General features: G+C 42.2%; 1 protein-coding gene across 7 annotated transcripts in view; it reads left to right on the forward strand.

Annotated features, from left to right (window-relative positions):
* The window catches only part of MAP7 (microtubule associated protein 7), a 243,559-nt gene that overhangs the window by 48,023 nt on the left and 176,165 nt on the right, over positions 1–19,371 (forward strand). Inside the window, exon 1 of one of the 7 annotated variants that reach the window (XM_033937506.1) lies at positions 9,585–9,756. The exons of 3 other annotated variants lie outside the window; for them this stretch is intronic. In XM_033937506.1, coding sequence (XP_033793397.1) covers positions 9,624–9,756 — 133 coding nt within the window. In that variant the 5' untranslated portion in view covers positions 9,585–9,623. Of the gene's footprint in view, positions 1–9,584; positions 9,757–19,371 lie in introns of those variants that run through there. 3 more of the 7 variants (XM_033937505.1, XM_033937508.1, XM_033937507.1) reach the window with 3 other exon arrangements.

Here is a 19,371-nt window from a genome sequence, read left to right on the forward strand (position 1 = left end):
GAGACTTTCCCCTCTAATATATGGGTAAAAGTTAGGCAGTAAAAGGAGGAAAAGCTTTTTGTTTTGTTTTTCCAGGGGGGCCAGGGGGTCTAGGGTAGAAAAACAGAGCAGTTATACTATAGATAAACAGATAACAGTCGGCACAGATTAAATCTCAATAATTAAATAATTACTTTAGAAAAACTCTCAACACAGTTTAAAACCCAATAATTAATATTCCGGTGCAATAGGTGTGTCATTCTGGACAAAGGGTTATCTTCCCATGACCGTTAGCCATATGCAGAAGGAATCCACTCTGGATTTTTTTCTCCCACTTCACTGGGAGCTCTAGTGCCACCTGCAGTTTTTCCCTTCTGCATACATGTTGGAAGAAGTGTTTTTTGTTCTGTTCTCTCTCCGTTTTTTAATTTTATTTTATTCGGCATTTTTAGTGCTCTGAGCTTTCTATCTTCAGTGTCAACTCTGCCTGTATGGAAAAGAAGCAGACTGTGGTCTGCAGCTGACAGGCCAATCCCTGGTGGTACCTGCTAGCTAGCCTACACAAGTAGTTTTAGAGCTAGGCCCATCTCTTCTTGCCGTACCTTACCTACTACTTAGCAGGGATTTGAGCGCAGGCTCTTCAGGAGGCTCAGCGTTGTCTCGCAGGGTGTCGGCTGCTTTTTTTTCACCTTCCCCCCTCTGTGAGGTTGGGGATATGGTCCAAAGTCATGTCTGGCTGGCAGCCCAAAGATCAAGACACAACTTCCAGCATGAAGCAATGACTTTTCTCATTTCCAGCTACTGTAAAGAACTGAGGCAGGCTGCAGCACTTTGCCAGTACAGGTCACAGTGATCAGTGATCAAGGCTGTTATGTGAGGCAAATCGGGGAATGTTTGCAAATTACATTTTTAAGGGTTTCTACGTGTGCCTATATGTTCCCCCTCCTAAAAAATCCTAAAATTGCCAGTTTTAAACCTCGGGAAGTTTATTATTTTAGCGATTTTAGTCATGAAAATCTTGCTGGTAGCCATCTTGGATTTTAGCAATCTTTTTCTTTCAAAAGCTTCCTGCTCTTCCAAAACTCAAATTTCTTCCTCAAAACTGGTTGGGATGGAGTCCTTGGGCTCTTCTACCCCAGTTTCATGCCAGATTTGCACATATTTCGGGCTTTAAGAGCATTTGTGCGCCATGTGTCACACTGCGTGGTCTAGAGAGGCGGAAGCGGCCAACTTAACCTCTCCCCTGCATTCTCAGCTAACAAAAAGGGCGGCTAGCCCATTGGGATGGCCTTTCCTATTTTCAGAGCCTGGATATGATGATCTCTGTATTAAACTTGAAACTTGATCATTCTGCACAACAGGACACAGACACCCCGCAGCCCAAAAGCGCAAATTAGAGTAATCACAGGGTAACTCCTTGCTCCCTGAACTAGCTTTCTTCTTAGAATTGATGACTTTTTTTTATAGGATGTGAGTGTGGTGGCTCTCATGGAGTTTGAGTTGTGCAGCAGCATTTTGAACAAATTGAAGGAGAGAAAGATGGAAAACCTGAGAGAAGTGCTTTCAACTCCTACCTTCTCTCACCTTGGGTTCTGCATCCCCAACCCTATATGTCATGTCTATCTGTCCAAGTTAGATTGTAAGCTCTTCTGAGCAGGGATCATCTGTTAAATGTCAAAATATACAGTGCTGCGTATGCCTTTCAGCGCTATATAAGTGATAAACAGTAGTAGAAGTATATTGGAGTAGTCTAAGCGAGAGGTGATAAGAGCGTGGATAAGGGTTTTGGTAGTGTGTTCGGAAAGAAGAGGTCGAATTTTGGTAATATAGAGGAGGAAGCGATAGGTTTTAGCGGTTTGTTGGGTCTGAGCGGAGAAGGAGAGGGAGGAGATTGCAAGCTGACAAGACAGGGAGGAAGAGTGTTATCCCCAGAAATAGAGAACGGCAGAAGAGGGGAGGTGGGTTTAGGCAGAAAGATTAGGATGGAGTTCGGTTTTAGCCATATTCAGTTTTAGATGGTGGCGAGACATCCAAGTGGCAATGTCGGACAGGCAGGCTTTGATTCGATCCTGAATTCCTGTAGAGAATATCTGGTGTGGAGAAGTAGATCTGGGAGTCATCAGTATAGAGGCTTTACTTAAAGCCTGTTTTTTCATTAGTGCTAGTGGCAAACTATAATTGAAAAAAGTTCTTTTGAAAGACCCTCTTTTGACAAGTCTGTTATTAATTAATTAAGGTATTACTGTCTGTTAGTCATCCTGCAATGCCTTAGCATGTTCAAAAATATGAACACACAATGTTACTGTCTGACAATATGGGTGTGGCTGTAAAGATGGAATTGAAAATATACCTCTAATGAATTACTGAAAACCCTGCATATGCATGGATTTTGTAAAACTTTTCAGTTGTTTTCACCTGTGAGATGGTAAATTTCCAGGTTCAGTATATGCAGTTTTGAAACGGATGGTTCATATTAAGGAAAGTTATCTGCCGTTATGGTAGGTGGGTTGAACAGCTGCAAAATGCTTTTACTACTACTACTATTAATAATTTCTACTGTATAGCTCTACCAGACCCACACAGCGCTGTACAGAGTCACAAAGAAGAAAAAAACAGTCCCTGCTCGAAAGAGCTTACAGTCTAAACAGCCAAGACAGACAAACAGGATGTCATAGATGCAGTTAAGGGGAACGGTTAATCAGCTGGCTGGGTTGGAGGGCAGAGGGGAGTACAGGACAATCAAGCCATTGTGACATCACTGATGAAATTGTGTCTTATTGGTGGAAGGAGGCATTATGACATCACAATCTCAGCTCTGCTTCCCAAAGACAAACAGGATGTCATGGATACAGTTAAGGGGAACGGTTAATCAGCTGGCTGGGTTGGAGGGCACAGGAGTAGGGTTAAGGATTGAAAGCTATATCAAAAAGGTGGATATTCAGTCTGCTTTTAAACAAGGGAAGGGGCCTGATGGACAAACACGGGTAATTTATTCCAGGCATAGGGGGCAGCTAGATGAAAGGAACAAAGTCTGGAATTGGCAGTGGAGGAGAAGGGTAAAATTAAGTGCTAACAAAGTGACCAGCATTAATTATACTCAATCCTATATAATAAAGCCCTAAGCACGCATTAGGGTTTCGTGTTCCCTGCAGCCGTGTTTTCTGTTCCGTGGCCATATTCCATTTTGGAACACAGCGGCAGGGAATACGCCGGTGACTTTCCCCTCTCGCCCTGACTCACTATAAGGCCCGCTGTTCGTCATCATCGCCCCCCCCGGCGCACCCCTCCCCGCTGCACCCGAACCCCCGTTGACCCTCCCATCTGACCCTCCCACCGCGAGACGACCAGAAACCTCCCGGCTCCAGCAGCGTCCGCAGCACTCTAAATACACTGCTTCACAGCCTTCTACTGCCCTGATTTTCTCTGCTGCGTCCCTGATGACATCGTCAGAGACGCGGCAGAGGGAATCACGGGCAGTAGAAGGTCATGAAGCAGCGTGTTTAGAGTGCTGCGGATGCTGTTGGAGTCGGGAGATTTGTCGATCGGATGGAAGGGTCAGTGGGGTCAGCTGCACGGTGGCGGTAGTAGCGGGTGGAGAGAGATGGAAACATGCTGCTCAAGGGTTCTACTGCACAGGGGGATGGGAGGGAGGGATAGAAAAATGCCAGTTTCTACTGTACGGGGGGGATGGGAGGGAGGGACGGAGGCAGGCAGGCTGGCTTTGAGGGTAGGGGTGGGACAAAGTCTGGAAGGCAGTGAGGGGATCATATGAAGGAGGCACTGGGGGCACTAAGGACATAGAAAGGGGCACTAAGGACATAGGAAGGAGGCACTGGGGGCACTAAGGACATAGGAAGTGGCACTGGGAGCACTAAGCACATAGGAGGCACTGAGGGCACTAAGGACATAGGAAGGAAGCACTGAGGGCACTAAAGACATAGGAAAGAGGCACTGAGGGCACTAAGGACATAGGAAAGAGGCACTGAGGGCACTAGGAAATAGGATTGGACACTAAGGACATAAGAAGGTGGCACTGAAGGCACTAAGGACATAGGAAAGAGGCATTGAGGGCACTAAGGACATAAGATGGGACACTAAGGACATAGGAAGGGGGTCACAGAGAGTTAGGCAGGCATGGCACAACAGAGAAATACAGGCAGGCAGGGGGCCAGGGAGAGACACAGACAGAAAGAATGACAGACAGACAGACAGTGTCCAAGGAAAGAGAGAGACAAAGAAAAAAAAAAGATAGACAGACATCTACTCTAGCACCCATTAATGTAACGGGCTTAAACACTAGTATATGTATAGTTGTTTAAGAAAGTCCTGGCTTTAAATAAAATGTAGAAAAAATTGTTTTACCATTTCAATAAAACTTATCCAGAAACTATGATATAAAATGCAAGTGTTGGAAATAACCAAGCAGAACTGTGAATCCCCTTTAAAAGAAAATCATATTCTCTGTGAAATATGGAACGTGTTTAAATTCTTTCCCTGTCATCAGCAGCAGACAAATCCAGACCCATGGGTTAAGTTCATCCACATAAGAACATAAGAATTGGGACAGACCGAAGGTCCATCAAGCCAGGTATCTTGTTTCCAACTGTGGCCAACCCAGGTCCCAAGTAGTAAAACAGATTTTATACTGCTTATCCTAGGAATAAGCAATAGATTTCCCCAAGCCATCTCAATAATGGCCTATGGACTTTTCTTTTAGGAAATTATCCAAACCTTTTTAAAACTCCACTAAGCAAACTAATTTCACCACATTTTCTGGCAATGAATTCCAGAATTTAATTCCATGTTGTGTGAAGAAATATTTTCTCCAGTTTGTTTTAAATCTACTACTTGGTAGCTTCATCGCATGCCCCTTAGTCTTTGTATTTTTGGAAAGAGTGAACAAATTCACATCCACCCTTTCTAGGCAACTCATTATTTTATAGACCTCTATCATATCCCCCCTGAGCCGTCTCGTCTCCAAGCTGAAGAGACCTAGCCGCTTTAGCCTTTCCTCATAGGGAAGTTGTCCCATCCCTTATATAATTTTTGTCACCCTTCTCTGTACCTTTTCTAATTCCACGATATCTTTTTTTTAAAAATATGGCGACCAGATCTGCACATAGTATTTGAGGTGCAACCATACCATAGAACAATTCAAGGGCATTATAACAGGTGGAGATAGAGAACACCAGAGCTGTGATCCATCACCTCAGATGGCATGCTCCTTGATTCTTCAGCAGGCAGATGATGGCTTTACCCATGCTCCTGGATTGATCTGCCTTTAGGTCTCCATTGTGGTTCTCTGCCTTGGTTGAGCCTGGGGAGTTTAGGCTGATTAGGTGTCCAGGGGATATACCTGGTGGAGGGGACAATGGGGGCCTCTCCCTCCTCTCCAAACCTCTCGCATCGGTGTCTGCTGCTCCTCTAGAAGAGTTGACGGTAGGCGAGCTACCTCAAGACCTTTCAGATGACTTTATAGCAGTATGAGTCTTTCACAAAGAGGAGTTGCCCTCATTGATTAATAAGGCACTAGAAGTTCTCAGTAATAGCTTGTCAGAGGCTTCTGCGATGGCAGTGAACCCCAAGATGGTGGGCACCTGGAGATCCTCCAAGGGCTTGCCAGTGCACAAAGTGATGCAAGAATGAATTGCTGCACAGTGGGTTACACCAGACTCTGGCCTTAAGGTTGCCAAAACTATGACCTGGCTTTACCTCCTCTCTTCTGAAGAGTTGGAGAAGTTTAACTGGCCTAAAGTGGACATGCTGGTGGCGGTGGTCATCAAGAAGATTCCCTTCCCAGTGGAGGGCGGTATTGGCCTGAAGGATGTGCAGGGCAGAAAGCTTGAGTCTTCACTGAAGCTGTCTTATGAAGTGGTGGCCTTATCACTGCAGTCTGTGGTTCTCATGCTGCTCGGGCATGCTTGAACAGGGTCCAACAAGCGGCAGACTCCCTGGAAGAGGTGGAATCCTCTCAGCCACCTGCCTTCCTGAGCATGGAATTGGGACTTGCCTATTTGGTTTATTTCCTATATGATCTAGTGTGTGCATCTGCTAAGCAGATGACTTTGGCAGTCACATCTAGGCATTCCCTGTGGCTTTCGCAGCTTTGAAGCAACAACTAGTGAAGCTTCCCTTTAGAGGTTAATCTCCTTTTCAGGGAAGATTTGGAAAAGCTGGTTAAAAATCTGGGCAAGCTGTGGCGCGAGCCAAGTAATGAGATTCCAAGAAGTACTGCCTAGGTAGATTTCAGCACTTTCAGTGGCCCAAGTTCCACCCAAAGCAGTCCTTTCGTGGAGACAAACATTCAGGCTCTCAGTCATCTCATGCCCCTGTCGGTATACAACCTGTCCAGTGATGGGCAGTAGGTCCTCTCCCCTCCTTCCCTGCAGACGGGAGACGTTTGTCTCTGTTTTTCAGGGAGTGGACCAGGGTTACTACAGACCAGTGGGTACTCAATGTCATTCTCATCAAATGTCAAATTGGAATTTGCCTCCCCAATTGCAGATTCCTTTGTGGAGTCCCCATGCTGCTCCTCACCAAATGGGAAGCAGTTCTGGCCACTCTCAGTTCTTTGTAAGAAATCGGAGTGGTAGCTCCAATGCCACAGTCAGAACTTGGCACAGGGAGGTACTCCATTTATTTCATCATGCCAAAAAAGGGAGGTTCCTATCACCCAATGCTCAACCTCAAGCGGGTCAATCAGTTCTTGCGGATGCAGCATTTCCAGATGGAAACTCTGCAGTTGGTAATTGTGGCAGTACAGCCGAGGGAGTTCCTCACTTCAAGGAAACCTAATGGAGGTATACTTGCATATTGCAGTCTGGCCTCCCCATCATTGCTTTCTCTGGTTTGTGGTGGTGGGCCAGCACTTCCAATTCAGGGCATTGCCCTTCAGCATGTCTACAGGTACCAGGACATTCACGATTCATTCATGATGTTGGTAGCAGCATTCTTATGCAAGGAAGGCATTGAGGTGTATCCATACATGGATGACTGGCTGATCCAGGCAGACTCAGTGCAGGAGAGTTGTTGTGCATCTAGATTCATCTACTGATGATGACAGGGAGGGTAAAATTATGTCTTGCCCAACCATTTTCTTTCCCTTAGTCACTGGAGATGAATCCAGAGCTCTGCTCTTCTTCTGGTAGGTTTCTATCTGTTTCTGTGCTAGGTGTCTTTTCCTTTGCTTTCTGCACTAGATAATTCTGGCTTATAATGTAATGGTAAGGAGGGGGGTTTAGCTGGTGTGGCTCCTCTTTTCTGCTTGGCTAATGAAATACTGAAGAATCGAGGAGCATGCCATCCAAGGTGATGGATCACAATTCTGGTGTTCTCTATCTCTGCCTGCTGGTGGATGGACTTAACCTATACATCTGGATTCATCTGCAGTGACTAAGGGAAAGAAAATTATCAGGTAAGAAAGAATTTTACCTTAGAGTAGATATCTACTTTTTACCCACCACCTTTTTCCTAATGGATGAAAAATCAGGAAGCTCATTAGTAACTTGTAAAGGAGTTAAGTAAGTGCTTGCTTGGTAGTTTCTCATTCTTAGTTGTGTTTCTGGTTTCACTTCTCATTCGAAATTTGCACAGTGCTACTTGTGACCGAGTATAAACAGACTGCAAAAGGTCAAGCAGCCCTTCTATGGGAGAATCATACAAATCTGCAATTTTGTTATGCACTTACACTACACACCCCGGAGCCCTCAGGAATCAGATATGCTTGATGACAGAAGAGAAAGGTGGAAAATAGCTGAAATCACAGAATCCAAAAACTATTGATAAAAAACATGCAGGCTTTATTAAATAATAATAATAATAATAACTTTATTCTTATATACTGCCAAAGCCATAGTAGTTCGAGGTGGTTTACAATAAGAGGAGCTGGACAGTCAGCGAAGATAGGCACAATGTAAAGTCATCAATACATGTAAGCAGAGTACAGAGAGGGTTAGAGAGATCTTGGTTACAAATCAGACAGAGTATAAAGAGATAGGGCAATAGGAGTTCTTAGCTTACAAATCGGAAGTTTGTTTTTACTAGTTTTCTAAAACTTAGATAGGATAAGGAGTGCGTAATTATGTTACCCAGCCAGTTGTTCATTTGGCCTGCTTGGAAAGCAAGTGTTGTGACATGAGTCCCAGTACTAACACTTGTCTCATAAATGTAAAAGCTTTCCTGGATAAGGTTGACTAGTTGATAATTGAAGGTTGCTTCTTGTAAAACTGGAAATGCAATGGTAGAATATTAAAATATAACACAGCTTTAATATCTGGAGATTACCAGATATTTGTTTGTTTTTGCCTAAGCAAAACATTTAAGGAACTATATAGACTAAGGAGCTCATTTTCAAAACACTTAGACCAGGGGTGTCCAATGTCGATCCTCGAGGGCCGCAGTCCAGTCGGGTTTTCAGGATTTCCCCAATGAATATGCATGAGATCTATTTGCATGCACTGCTTTCAATGCATATTCATTAGGGAAATCCTGAAAACCCGACTGGACTGCGGCCCTCGAGGATCGACATTGGACACCCCTGGTCTAAGTGTTTTGAAAATGAGCTCCTTAGTCTATATAGTTCCTTAAATGTTTTGCTTAGGCAAAAACAAACAAATATCTGGTAATCTCCAGATATTAAAGCTGTGTTATATTTTAATATTCTACCATTGCATTTCCAGTTTTACAAGAAGCAACCTTCAATTATCAACTAGTCAACCTTATCCAGGAAAGCTTTTACATTTATGAGACAAGTGTCGCCCTCGAGGACCGACATTGGACACCCCTGACTTAGACACACAAAGTACCTCAGATTTCTATGGAACTTTGTATAAGTGCTTTGAAAATGAGCCTATAATTTTCATTTTCAAGTCACTGTTTGACTTGTTCCAGAAGTCTTGGGTATGAGTGAATTTTTTTTTCCCTTCCATCAGTGTTTTCTAAAAATGTTATCATTTTGAGCTACTTTTACATTCATGGTAGCTTAAACCATGGTAATGTGCTGAGCAGCTGTCAGAATGCAAGCTTATGCCTGAAGCCATTTAGACTTCCCTCCACCTACTTCGCATGAGCTTATGCAAGCATCACTTCCCTCTTGTGCCACCCTGAGAAGGAAAGAAGGCACAGCCCATTTTGATGAGGTAGATTCGGCTTTTTATGCTGTAACCCTTTTGCAAGCACTTAAGTGGAAGAATTCCATCAGGCTGTGAGTTCCAGCTGAGGAGACGGTGTTCTTTGATAAGGATATGTCACTGTTGTCAGGGCAACTGTGAACTGCGGAGTATCGTATTTTCTCCTCTTGTGCTGCATGCTGAATATTTTAGTGTGGAGTAGCGAGAAGAAGGTTGAAAAAGGTGCTGCATCAGGGAGGACGAGAAGCTGTATGCCGTGATCTGAGTGAACAAGTCAGATGGTAAACAGATGGATCTAGACCAATGTGCCTTTTCTAGAGTTTGCTTGAAGGTGGGGGACCTGCAGGCCCTCAGCTACTAAGTGGACACTGATATTTGTCAGCTTTGTAACCAAAGGGGATGTATTAGAAAATGCACAGATGAGAAAACCAGCTTTGATGATAGCTGCTTCACAAGAGGCACTGAATCATATATGTACATATAGATATACAATTTTGTACAAAAATAGCAAGCAATATGCATGGTTCAACTACTGCTGTGCGGCAGGAGAGATTCAAGAAGACAAATGCAAGGCCAAATCCTCTTGGTTTATTTACTATTAATGAGGAAGATGAACAACAAAAGAATGGAAATGCCAGAAGGCTAAAAGGTATGCATAGCTTGGTAGTAGTTAAGATCTTTTTATATATTAACTTGTCATTAGCTGTAATAATATGAATCTACATTTGTTTTGAAGCTACTGTAAAGATACACTTGCTTAGGAAAGTTATTTAAGTCTGTCAGTGAAATAAGTGCTATTTAGAGATTTAATATGTCAGGATTAGTCAGCACATCTATGTAGACCACCAATAGCATGAATTATTGTAATGAGGCTAGTGTTTTGGAGTATGTCTGTTTGCTTCTGTGTGTTTTAGGGGGGAGGGGATGTCTCTTACGCTTACAGTATGAAGTACTGGTTTATGCTAGCTTTGTAAAATGCAGTATCTAAGCATAACGACATCCTCTGTTAAAGAAACACGCAAACTGGGAGAATGCTGAAGATTGTTAATCCATTAGTAGTATTTAGTAGTGTGAATTTTTATACAGTAATTTGTCAAAATTATAATGTAATCTTCCTTGCTAGTTTTTGTGACTACAGAAAGAAGTCATCTCCCCAGAAGGAGTTAGATGTTAACCTTTTCCCACCCAAAAAAGACCCTAGTATATATTTTTTGTAGTTTATTATTAACTAACTGTAAGGTTTTAAAAATTAAATTCCAACTGCTATATTCTGAATTATTCATACTTGCTCTGCATGTCAGTGTTTTACAATATGGGTTATTAGGGCTCAAAATTCTTTCATATTTTGTAGTAATTTGCACTTGGTATTGTAACTTAATTTTAAGCAGTGATTGGAGGGTTTTACTATATGTCACATCATCGAATTGGAATTGTAATCTTTTTAATATTCTGTCAACAAACATTACATTGGATTCTTACTTGTAGAGAAACCTGGGGGACTCCCTCTGATGATGTGTGGAGGGTTCTTTGTGTTGCTCATGGCAGCTGACATGAGAAATCAAACATTACTGTTTTTCTGGTTCCTTCTGCTCCCACGATCTTGGATCCCTTGCTTCCTGAACTCCAGGACGGAAATTGCAGTTGTGCCTATTTCCCCCCCCCCCCCCCCCCTCCCCTGCTCAGGCCTAACTGCCAGCTATGGTTTCTCTGATGTAGGTGGAAACAGTGACCATTATACTGCTAAGGTGTGGCATTGTTTGAGGGTAGAAGTGATGCTGGGGTGGGGGAAAAGGAGCAGATGTGTCCCCTGCCAGTCCTATTGGCCAAATGACTGGCTTCTATTGTGTGAGGCAGGCCTTTTACCCCCCAAGTTTGGAAGCCCTTATATTAAGTGCACAAGGTTCCTTAGTTTTAGTGGTTCCAAGCAGCTGAAGCAGCACAGCAAAGATTTCTGACTCTGGTCAGGCCCTATTCCTGTCAGCATCCCCTCTGGGGGACTCATGGGGCCCAGAAGAAGGGAGATTGAGGGCTTCCTGTGGGAAGAGACCTCCCATCAAAGGAAGAGGAGGACTCTCCTATAATGTGGTTGTATAGGCGTGATTAACATAATCAGCTCATTGACTCTGTGACTGCAGCCCAAGATCCAGGTGAAGCACATAGATAAGGAGCTTATCCTTGAATTAATCCAGATGTCCCCCTTAAATTATCCTCCCTCCATAGGGCCCTGTCACAGATGGTCCTAGTCAGATGGAAGTACTGGTGTACAAACCTCTTGGACAGTCTGTTCTCTCTCCCTATGATGAATGTGTGAGAGTTTGAGTAAGGTGCCCTGTAGAGGTTAGCTGGTCTTTACTGACGACTTGGAGAACACAGTGAAGGATCTGAGGGAGGCCAAGTATAGGCACCTCCCACAGGGACTGTCACAATGCTGCATCTTGCCTCTCTGAGGACTGGGCTCATTCAAGGAATTGGGGGTTGGTACTATTTTGGCATTAGCACTGTTGAAGACCTACAAAGAATTGCCCTTTAGAGGGGTCAGAGGGTGAGAGACAGCAGAGCCCCATTGAGAATATTGACCATTTAACCCTCTCTCTCCTTTTTATCTTTTAACCAGTTCTTAATCCATAGGAGGTAATCTTATGACGTTTATGACTTTCTAATTTCCTCAGAAGACGTTCATACTACTACTACTATTTATCACTTATATAGCGCTGAGAGGCATATGCAGTGATGTACAGTTTGACATGTAATAGACGGTCCCTGCTCAGAAGAGCTTACAGTCTAACTTGGACAAACAGACATGACATATAGGGTTGGGGATGCAGAACCCAAGGTGAGAGGAGTTGAAAGCAGTTTCAAAAAGGTGGGCTTTTAACTTGGTTTTGAACACTGCCAGAGACGGAGCCCGCCATAGGGATTCGGGCAGTTTGTTCCAGGCATAAGGCACAACAAGATAAAAGGGACGGAGTCTGGAGTTGGCAGAGGAGGAAAAGGGCACAGATAAGAGAGACCTACTAGCTGAGTGGAGCTTGCCGGGTTGGGGGGGGGCACATAGGGAGAAATAAATGAAGAGAGATAATGAGGGGCAGCTGAGTGACTGCATTTGTAGGTTAGTAAGAGGAGTTTGAATTGTATTCAGAAACGGATGGGAAGCCAATGAAGTGGCTGAGAGGGGTGTTTATTTTTATTTATTTAAACATTTATTACTCATTACATTCGAGTATTCTGAGTGAGTCACACTGTAAAAACATACATAAAATATAAACAAATACACAAAACATACTGTTCACTCATACCTCAATATATCATCATAACCCTTTCTACCTGACATAGTCACCTATACGTTAGATAGATTAGGTACATTAGATAGATTGTGAGCTCACCGGGACAGACAGGGAAAAATGCCTACCTGAATAAATTAATGTAAACCATTATGTGCTCTTTTGGGAGAATGGTATAGAAAATTGAATAAATAAATAAATCAAATGCTGCAAAATAAAAGACTTAGACAAAATGTATCTGGAATAAAATAGTTTTCATCACCTTTCTAAATTAAAGCAGACTGTTAACATTTCATGCATCAACTGGAAGAGCATTCCATAATATCGCTCCCTGTACTGTAAGCATCGACTGACGAGAACTTACTAGCCTCACATTTTTCACAGCTGACACCTCCAGGCTCAACGTGTGCCCAGAACCTAAAGACCTGTGGAAAAAATGCAGGAGCATCTTGGGAAAATGAAAGATTGGGCATCCTAAGAACATAAGAATAGCCTTACTGGGTCAGACCAATGGTCCATCAAGCCCAGTAGCCCATTCTCACGCTGGCCAATCCAGGTCCCTAATACCTGGCCAAAGCCCAAGAAATAGCAACATTCCGTGCTGCCGATCCAGGGCAAGCAGTGGCTTCCCCTATATCTTTCTCAATAACAGACTATGGACTTTTCCTCCATGAAATTGTCCAAACCTTTCTTAAAACCAGCTACACTATCCGCTCTTACCACAACCTCTGTAACTTCATCGAGTCTCCCCTAGTCTTTGTAATTTTTGACGGAGTGAAAAATTGATCCACTTGTACCCATTCTACTCCACTCAGGATTTTGTAGACTTCAATCATATCTCCCCTCAGCCATTTCTTTTCCAAGCTGAAGAGCCCTAACTGTTTTAGTCTTTCCTCATATGAGAGGAGTTCCATCCCCTTTACTATCTTGCTCGCTCTTCTTTGAACCTTTTCTATTGCCAGTATATGTTTCTTGAGATTAGGAGACCAGAATTGAACGCAATACTCCAGATGAGGTCGCATCATAGAGCGATACAGGAGCATTATAACATTCTTAAGGATCCTTTTACAAAGGCGCGCTAGCGGTTTAATGCCCATAATAGCACGCGCTAAACCGCTGGAAGCGCTAGCCGCTACCGCCTTCTCTTGAGCAGGCGGTAGTTTTTGGCCAGCACGGGGGTTAGCGTGTGATGAAAAGTCATGCGCGTGAACCCCTTTAGCGCGCCTTTGTAAAAGGAGACCTTAGTCTTGTTAACCATCCCTTCTTTAATAATTCCTGGCATCCTGTTTGTTTTTTTGGCTGCTGCCAAACATTGGACAGAAGGTTTCATCGTATTGTCTATGATGATACCCAGATTCTTTTCTAGGGCACTAATCCCCAAGGTGGATGCTAGCATCCAATAACTATGATACGGGTTATTCTTTCCAATGTGCATCACTGCATTTGTCCACATTACATAGTAACATAGTAGATGACGGCAGATAAAGACCCGAATGGTCCATCCAGTCTGCCCAACCTGATTCAATTTAAATTTTTTAATTTTTTCTTCTTAGCTATTTCTGGGCAAGAATCCAAAGCTTTACCCTGTACTGTGCTTGGGTTCCAACTGCCGAAATCCCTATTAAGACTTACTCTAGCCCATCTACACCCTCCCAGCCATTGAAGCCCTCCGCAGCCCATCCTCCACCAAACGGCCATCTACAGACACAGACCGTGCAAGTCTGCCCAGTACTGGCCTTAGTTCAATATTTAATCTTATTTTCTGATTCTAGATCCTTTGTGTTCATTCCACGCTTCTTTGAACTCAGTCACAGTTTTACTTTCCACCACCTCTCTCGGGAGCGCATTCCAGGCATCCACCACCCTCTCCGTAAAGTAGAATTTCCTAACATTGCCTTTGAATATACCACCCCTCAACCTCAAATTATGTCCTCTGGTTTTACCATTTTCCTTTCTCTGAAAAAGATTTTGTTCTACGTTAATACCCTTCAAGTATTTGAACGTCTGAATCATATCTCCCCTGTCTCTCCTTTCCTCTAGGGTATACATATTCAGGGCTTCCAGTCTCTCCTCATACGTCTTCTGGCGCAAGCCTCCTATCATTTTCGTCGCCCTCCTCTGGACCGCCTCAAGTCTTCTTACGTCCTTCGCCAGATACGGTCTCCAAAATTGAACACAATACTCCAAGTGGGGCCTTACCAATGACCTGTACAGGGGCATCAACACCTTCTTCCTTCTACTGACTACGCCTCTCTTTATACAGCCCAGCATCCTTCTGGCAGCAGCCACTGCCTTGTCACACTGTTTTTTCACCTTTAGATCTTCGGATACTATCACCCCAAGGTCCCATCTGCCATTTAGACACCCAGTCTTCCAATTTCCTAAGGTCCACCTGCACAGTTTCACAATCTGCATGCGTTTTAACAACTTTGAACAGTTTAGTGTCATCTGCAAATTTAATCACCTCACTCATTCCCATTTCCAGATCATTTATAAATAAGTTAAATAGCACTGGTCCCAGTACAGACCCCTGCAGCACTCCACTGTTTACTCTCCTCCATTGAGAAAATGACCATATAACCCTACCTTCTGTTTTCTATCCGATAACCAATTCTTAATCCACAACTGAACTTTGCCACCTATCCCATGACACTTTAATTTTCTCAGGGACCTCTCGTGAGGAACTTTATCAAAAGCTTTCTGAAAATCTAGATAAACTATATCAACCGGCTCACCTCAAGGTTTGGTTAAGAGGCGATAGGCTCAGGAGTAATCTAAGGAAATACTTTTCTACAGAAAGGGTGGTAGATGCATGGAATATTCTCCTGGAAAAGGGGTGGAAACAAAGACTGTCTGAATTAAAGAAAGTGTTGGAGAGGCACTTGGGAGCTCTTAGTGAGAAGAGAAGATAGTGGATGCTGTGGATGGGTAGACTGGATGGGCTATTTGGCCTTTATCTGCCATTATATTTCTAGGTTTACAAGACCTAATCCCTTTGATTGTTGGAAGAGTTGTTAATACAAAACCCTATAAATAATCTGGGGCTGTACAATATAATATTTTGAAAGCAATCATACAAATTTTAATTTCTATATGACCTTCAATCGGGGAGCCAGTACAATCAGAAAGAGTAAGGAGTTACTCGATCAATCTGTTAGCAGAAAAGATAAGCCTAACATCTGTATTCTGAATTGTTTGAAGCTTTTTAAGCACAGCTTTTGAGCAACCAACAAACACTGTTACTGTAATCTAGCTAAAATAATAGTATAGGTACATGATTCTTTATCCAAAATCTTTGGGACCAGGCATTTTTTTATTTTTGGATTAAGGCAAATATTAAACATTTCAAGCACTTCAAACATAAACTTGTTCATCCGCATTGGCTCCCTTGCCCCTGCCTCAAATTTTCAAGTAGGACAAATATAAAATAAAATATAGGAGTGCACATCCCAACAATTTTCCAACACTGACAACAGCTGATGAACGAGCACCATGTTGAAAACATTAAACACTTTGAGCACTTCAAACACAAACTTGTTCCAAACATAGTCTTCTCACACATGGTCTTTCTTAGCCAAAAATGTCTTCTGTCTCTATTCGACTCTGATGATGGTGCAGAAGCAGTGGTAGTCTTTTTTTTTTTTAATTTCTTCCAGTGTCATCTGTCTAATTAACAAAGGTTTCTGTTTCAGTAGTCTCTCTTTGATCAAGTACACTGCCATAATCTCATACTTACTGATAAATGCACGTTGTTCCATACCAGCAATTAACTGGTCACACATTTTCACTATATCCTTGTAAAGTTAGTCTTCATTATGTTTGTAAGGTTTAGCTCTCTGTTTGTTTTGTTGCCCCCTTAATTTTGTAATTTTACTGATATGTTCATCGCTTAGAATTTTGAATAAGCGATCCATCAAATTTATAATAAGTTTAAACTCTGTAGGGATTGTTTTTCTCCAGTGTTTACAAGGACTTCATCATCACTACTATCCTCAGGCTTTTCTTTATTTAATACTCTCAGGTAAGCAAATCACTGAATACCTCTACACGGATGGATAAAGGGGTCATGTCTGGAAAGCAGTATATACTAATGTTCGAAGTATGGGAAACAAGATTCTGGATCTAGAAGCTGTGATGGAAGAAGATGAGTTGGATATAGTGGCGATTAAGGAGACGTGGTTCACAGAGACCTATGACTGGGATGTAGTTATACCAGGCTAAACTCTGTTCAGGAAAGACAGGGTAGAAAGAGAAGGAGGAGGAGTAGCTTTATATGTTAAAGATCATATTAAAGCCACATAGTTGCTGTATCTGCAGGGCAAGGAAGAGGCACTGTGGATCAATTTGGAAAGAGGGAATAGTAAATATATTTTGCCAGTGTTAAAAACAACTACACTGGTTACCAGTGGCGTTAGGATTGAATATAAACTTTTGACAATTGTTCATCAGACAATGTACAGCACAGCACCTTGGTATTTAACACATTCACTGAGGAAGTACCTGCCAACATGTTCTTTAAGATCTGAAATAGCGATGCGATTGTTGATTGAGTCAGTTGGGGAAACTCATTATAAAAGAACACAGCCAACAGCAATTTCAGTTGCAGGTCCATGATTGTGGAACCAGGAGTTAAAATCTTTGTGTAGGGATTGTTTAGGGAGTTAAAGTCTTTTAAAAAGGAATTGAAAACTTACTTATTTGTATAAGCATTTTTTCTTGAGCGAAATGTTTTGAAATATCCTTTTGATTGAAATGTCTTTGTGAGAATTTTATATTTGAAATTTTAGAAGAGGAAATGATATAGGAGGGTTACTTGTTGCAGTTTGTTTTGTTGTGAAGATTATGTGAAATATTCTGTGTTTGTTTTATTTTAATCCGCCTAGGTTGTAGGTGGAAAAGAAATGTTTAAAACAAACAAATAAATATATTTACATTGGTGTGATATACAGGCCTCCTTCAAAGAAGTAAGAAGTGGACAGAGATTTAATAGTAGACATTCAGAATATATCAAGAAAAGAGGAAGTTTTACTAATAGATGATTTTAACAAGCTGAGTGTTGATTGGGGTATCCCTATTGTAGGTCTTCCAGAAGTAAGGAGATCCTGTATTCTCTTCAAGGAGAAATGTTCCAGCAGTTGGTAATGAAACCCACACAGGATGGGGTCACACTGGACTTATTGCTTACAAACAGGGAAAGTGTTTCTGATGTTACAGTGGGTGATCATCTGGCATCTACTGATCACTGCATGGCACAGTTTAATATTAAGACGGGTATAGAGAAGGCTCGTTCAAAAGTAAAGGTTCTAGACTTTTTAAAAAACTAACTTTGTTTGGATGGAGGATTACGTCAAGGAATTGTCTGGATGGGAACGCCTGGAAGGCATAGAAATGCAGTGGACAAAACTGAAAGGAGTTATTGTAAGGGTGACAGACATTATTGTGAGGCAAGTAGGTAAAAGTTAGAGGGAAAAGAAGGTCACTTTGGTTCTCAAAAGTAGTAGCTGAGGAGGTAAGGAATAAGAGGTTAGCTGTCATAAGCTACAACAGATTGCAGACAGAGGAAGACAGGCAGAAATATCTGGAAAAGTTAAGAGAAGCTGGTTGAGTATTCAGGAAAGCAAAGATAGCAGAGAAAAAAAAACTGACACAGTAAAACGAGGAAACAAGACATTTTTTAGATATGTCAGTGATAGGAAGAAGTGCAAAAGTGGCATTATGAGATTCAAAAATGAAGGGGAGAAATATGTAGAAGCTGATAAAGAAAGGACTGAATTGCTTAACAAATATTTCTGCTCTGTGTTCAAGGCTGAAATGCCAGAGTCAAGACCATAGAAGACAAACATGAATAGGGATGGAGGAGGGATTAATTTTCAGAGGTTTTTGTTCGTGATGAGCTAGCTAAATTAAAGGTAGGCAATGCAATGGGGTGTGGATGCTGTAAATTTGAGGATACTGAAGGAACTTAAGGAAGTTCTGGTGGCTCCACTGTCTGACATTTTCAATGCTTCGCTATAGTTGGGAGTGGTATTGGAGGACTGGTGAAGGGTGGATGTGGTCCCTCTCCACAAAAGTGGAAGTAAGAAAGAAGTAGGGAATTAAAGGCCGGTAAGTCCGACTTCTGTGTAAGCAAATATATGGAAACACTTTTAAAACAGAGAATGGTGATATTTCTGTAATCCTATGGATTCACTAAAGGTAGGTCTTGTCAGACAAATCTGATCAATTTCTTTGATTGGGTAACCAGAGAATTGGATAGAGGGAGTATGCTAGATGTGTATTTAGATTTTATCAAAGCCTTTGACAGTGTTCCACACAGATGTCTAATAAATAAACTGAGTACCCTCAGAATGAGCCCCAAAGTGACTGGCTTAGTCAGGATCTGGAAGAGGCCAGAGGGTAGTAGTCAATGGAGTTTACTCAGAGGAAAAGGATGTTACCAGTGGTGTGCTTCAAGATTCTGTTCTTTTAAACATATAATAAGTGATATTGCTGAAGGTCTCACAGGTAAGATTTGCCTCTTTGCAGATGATACCAAAATCTGCAATAGAGTAGACTCCCCAGATGGTGTGAATAACATGAAGAAATATCTAGCAAAGCTTGAAGAATGGTCTGAAATTTGGCAGCTAAAATTTAATGCTAAGAAATGCAAGGTCATGCATTTGGGCTTCAAAAACCCGAAGGAACAGTACAGTTTAGGGAGTGAAGAATTTATGTGCATGACAGAAGAGCGGGACTTGGGTGTGATTGTATGTGATGATCTTAAGGTGGTCAAACAGGTTGAAAAGGTGACTGTAAAAGCTAGAAAGATGGTGCATAGGGAGATTATGGCCAGTAAAAAAAAAGAAGGTATTGATGCCTCTGTATAAGACTCTGGTGAGCCCTCATTTAGAATATTGTGTGCAAAACCACGGAGAAATGGTACAGTTTAGGCGTGAAGAACTTTTGGGCATGAAAGAGGAGCAGGACTTGGGTGTGATAGTATG

Source organism: Geotrypetes seraphini, chromosome 3, assembly GCF_902459505.1.
Source record: "Geotrypetes seraphini chromosome 3, aGeoSer1.1, whole genome shotgun sequence".
Lineage (NCBI taxonomy): Eukaryota > Metazoa > Chordata > Amphibia > Gymnophiona > Dermophiidae > Geotrypetes > Geotrypetes seraphini.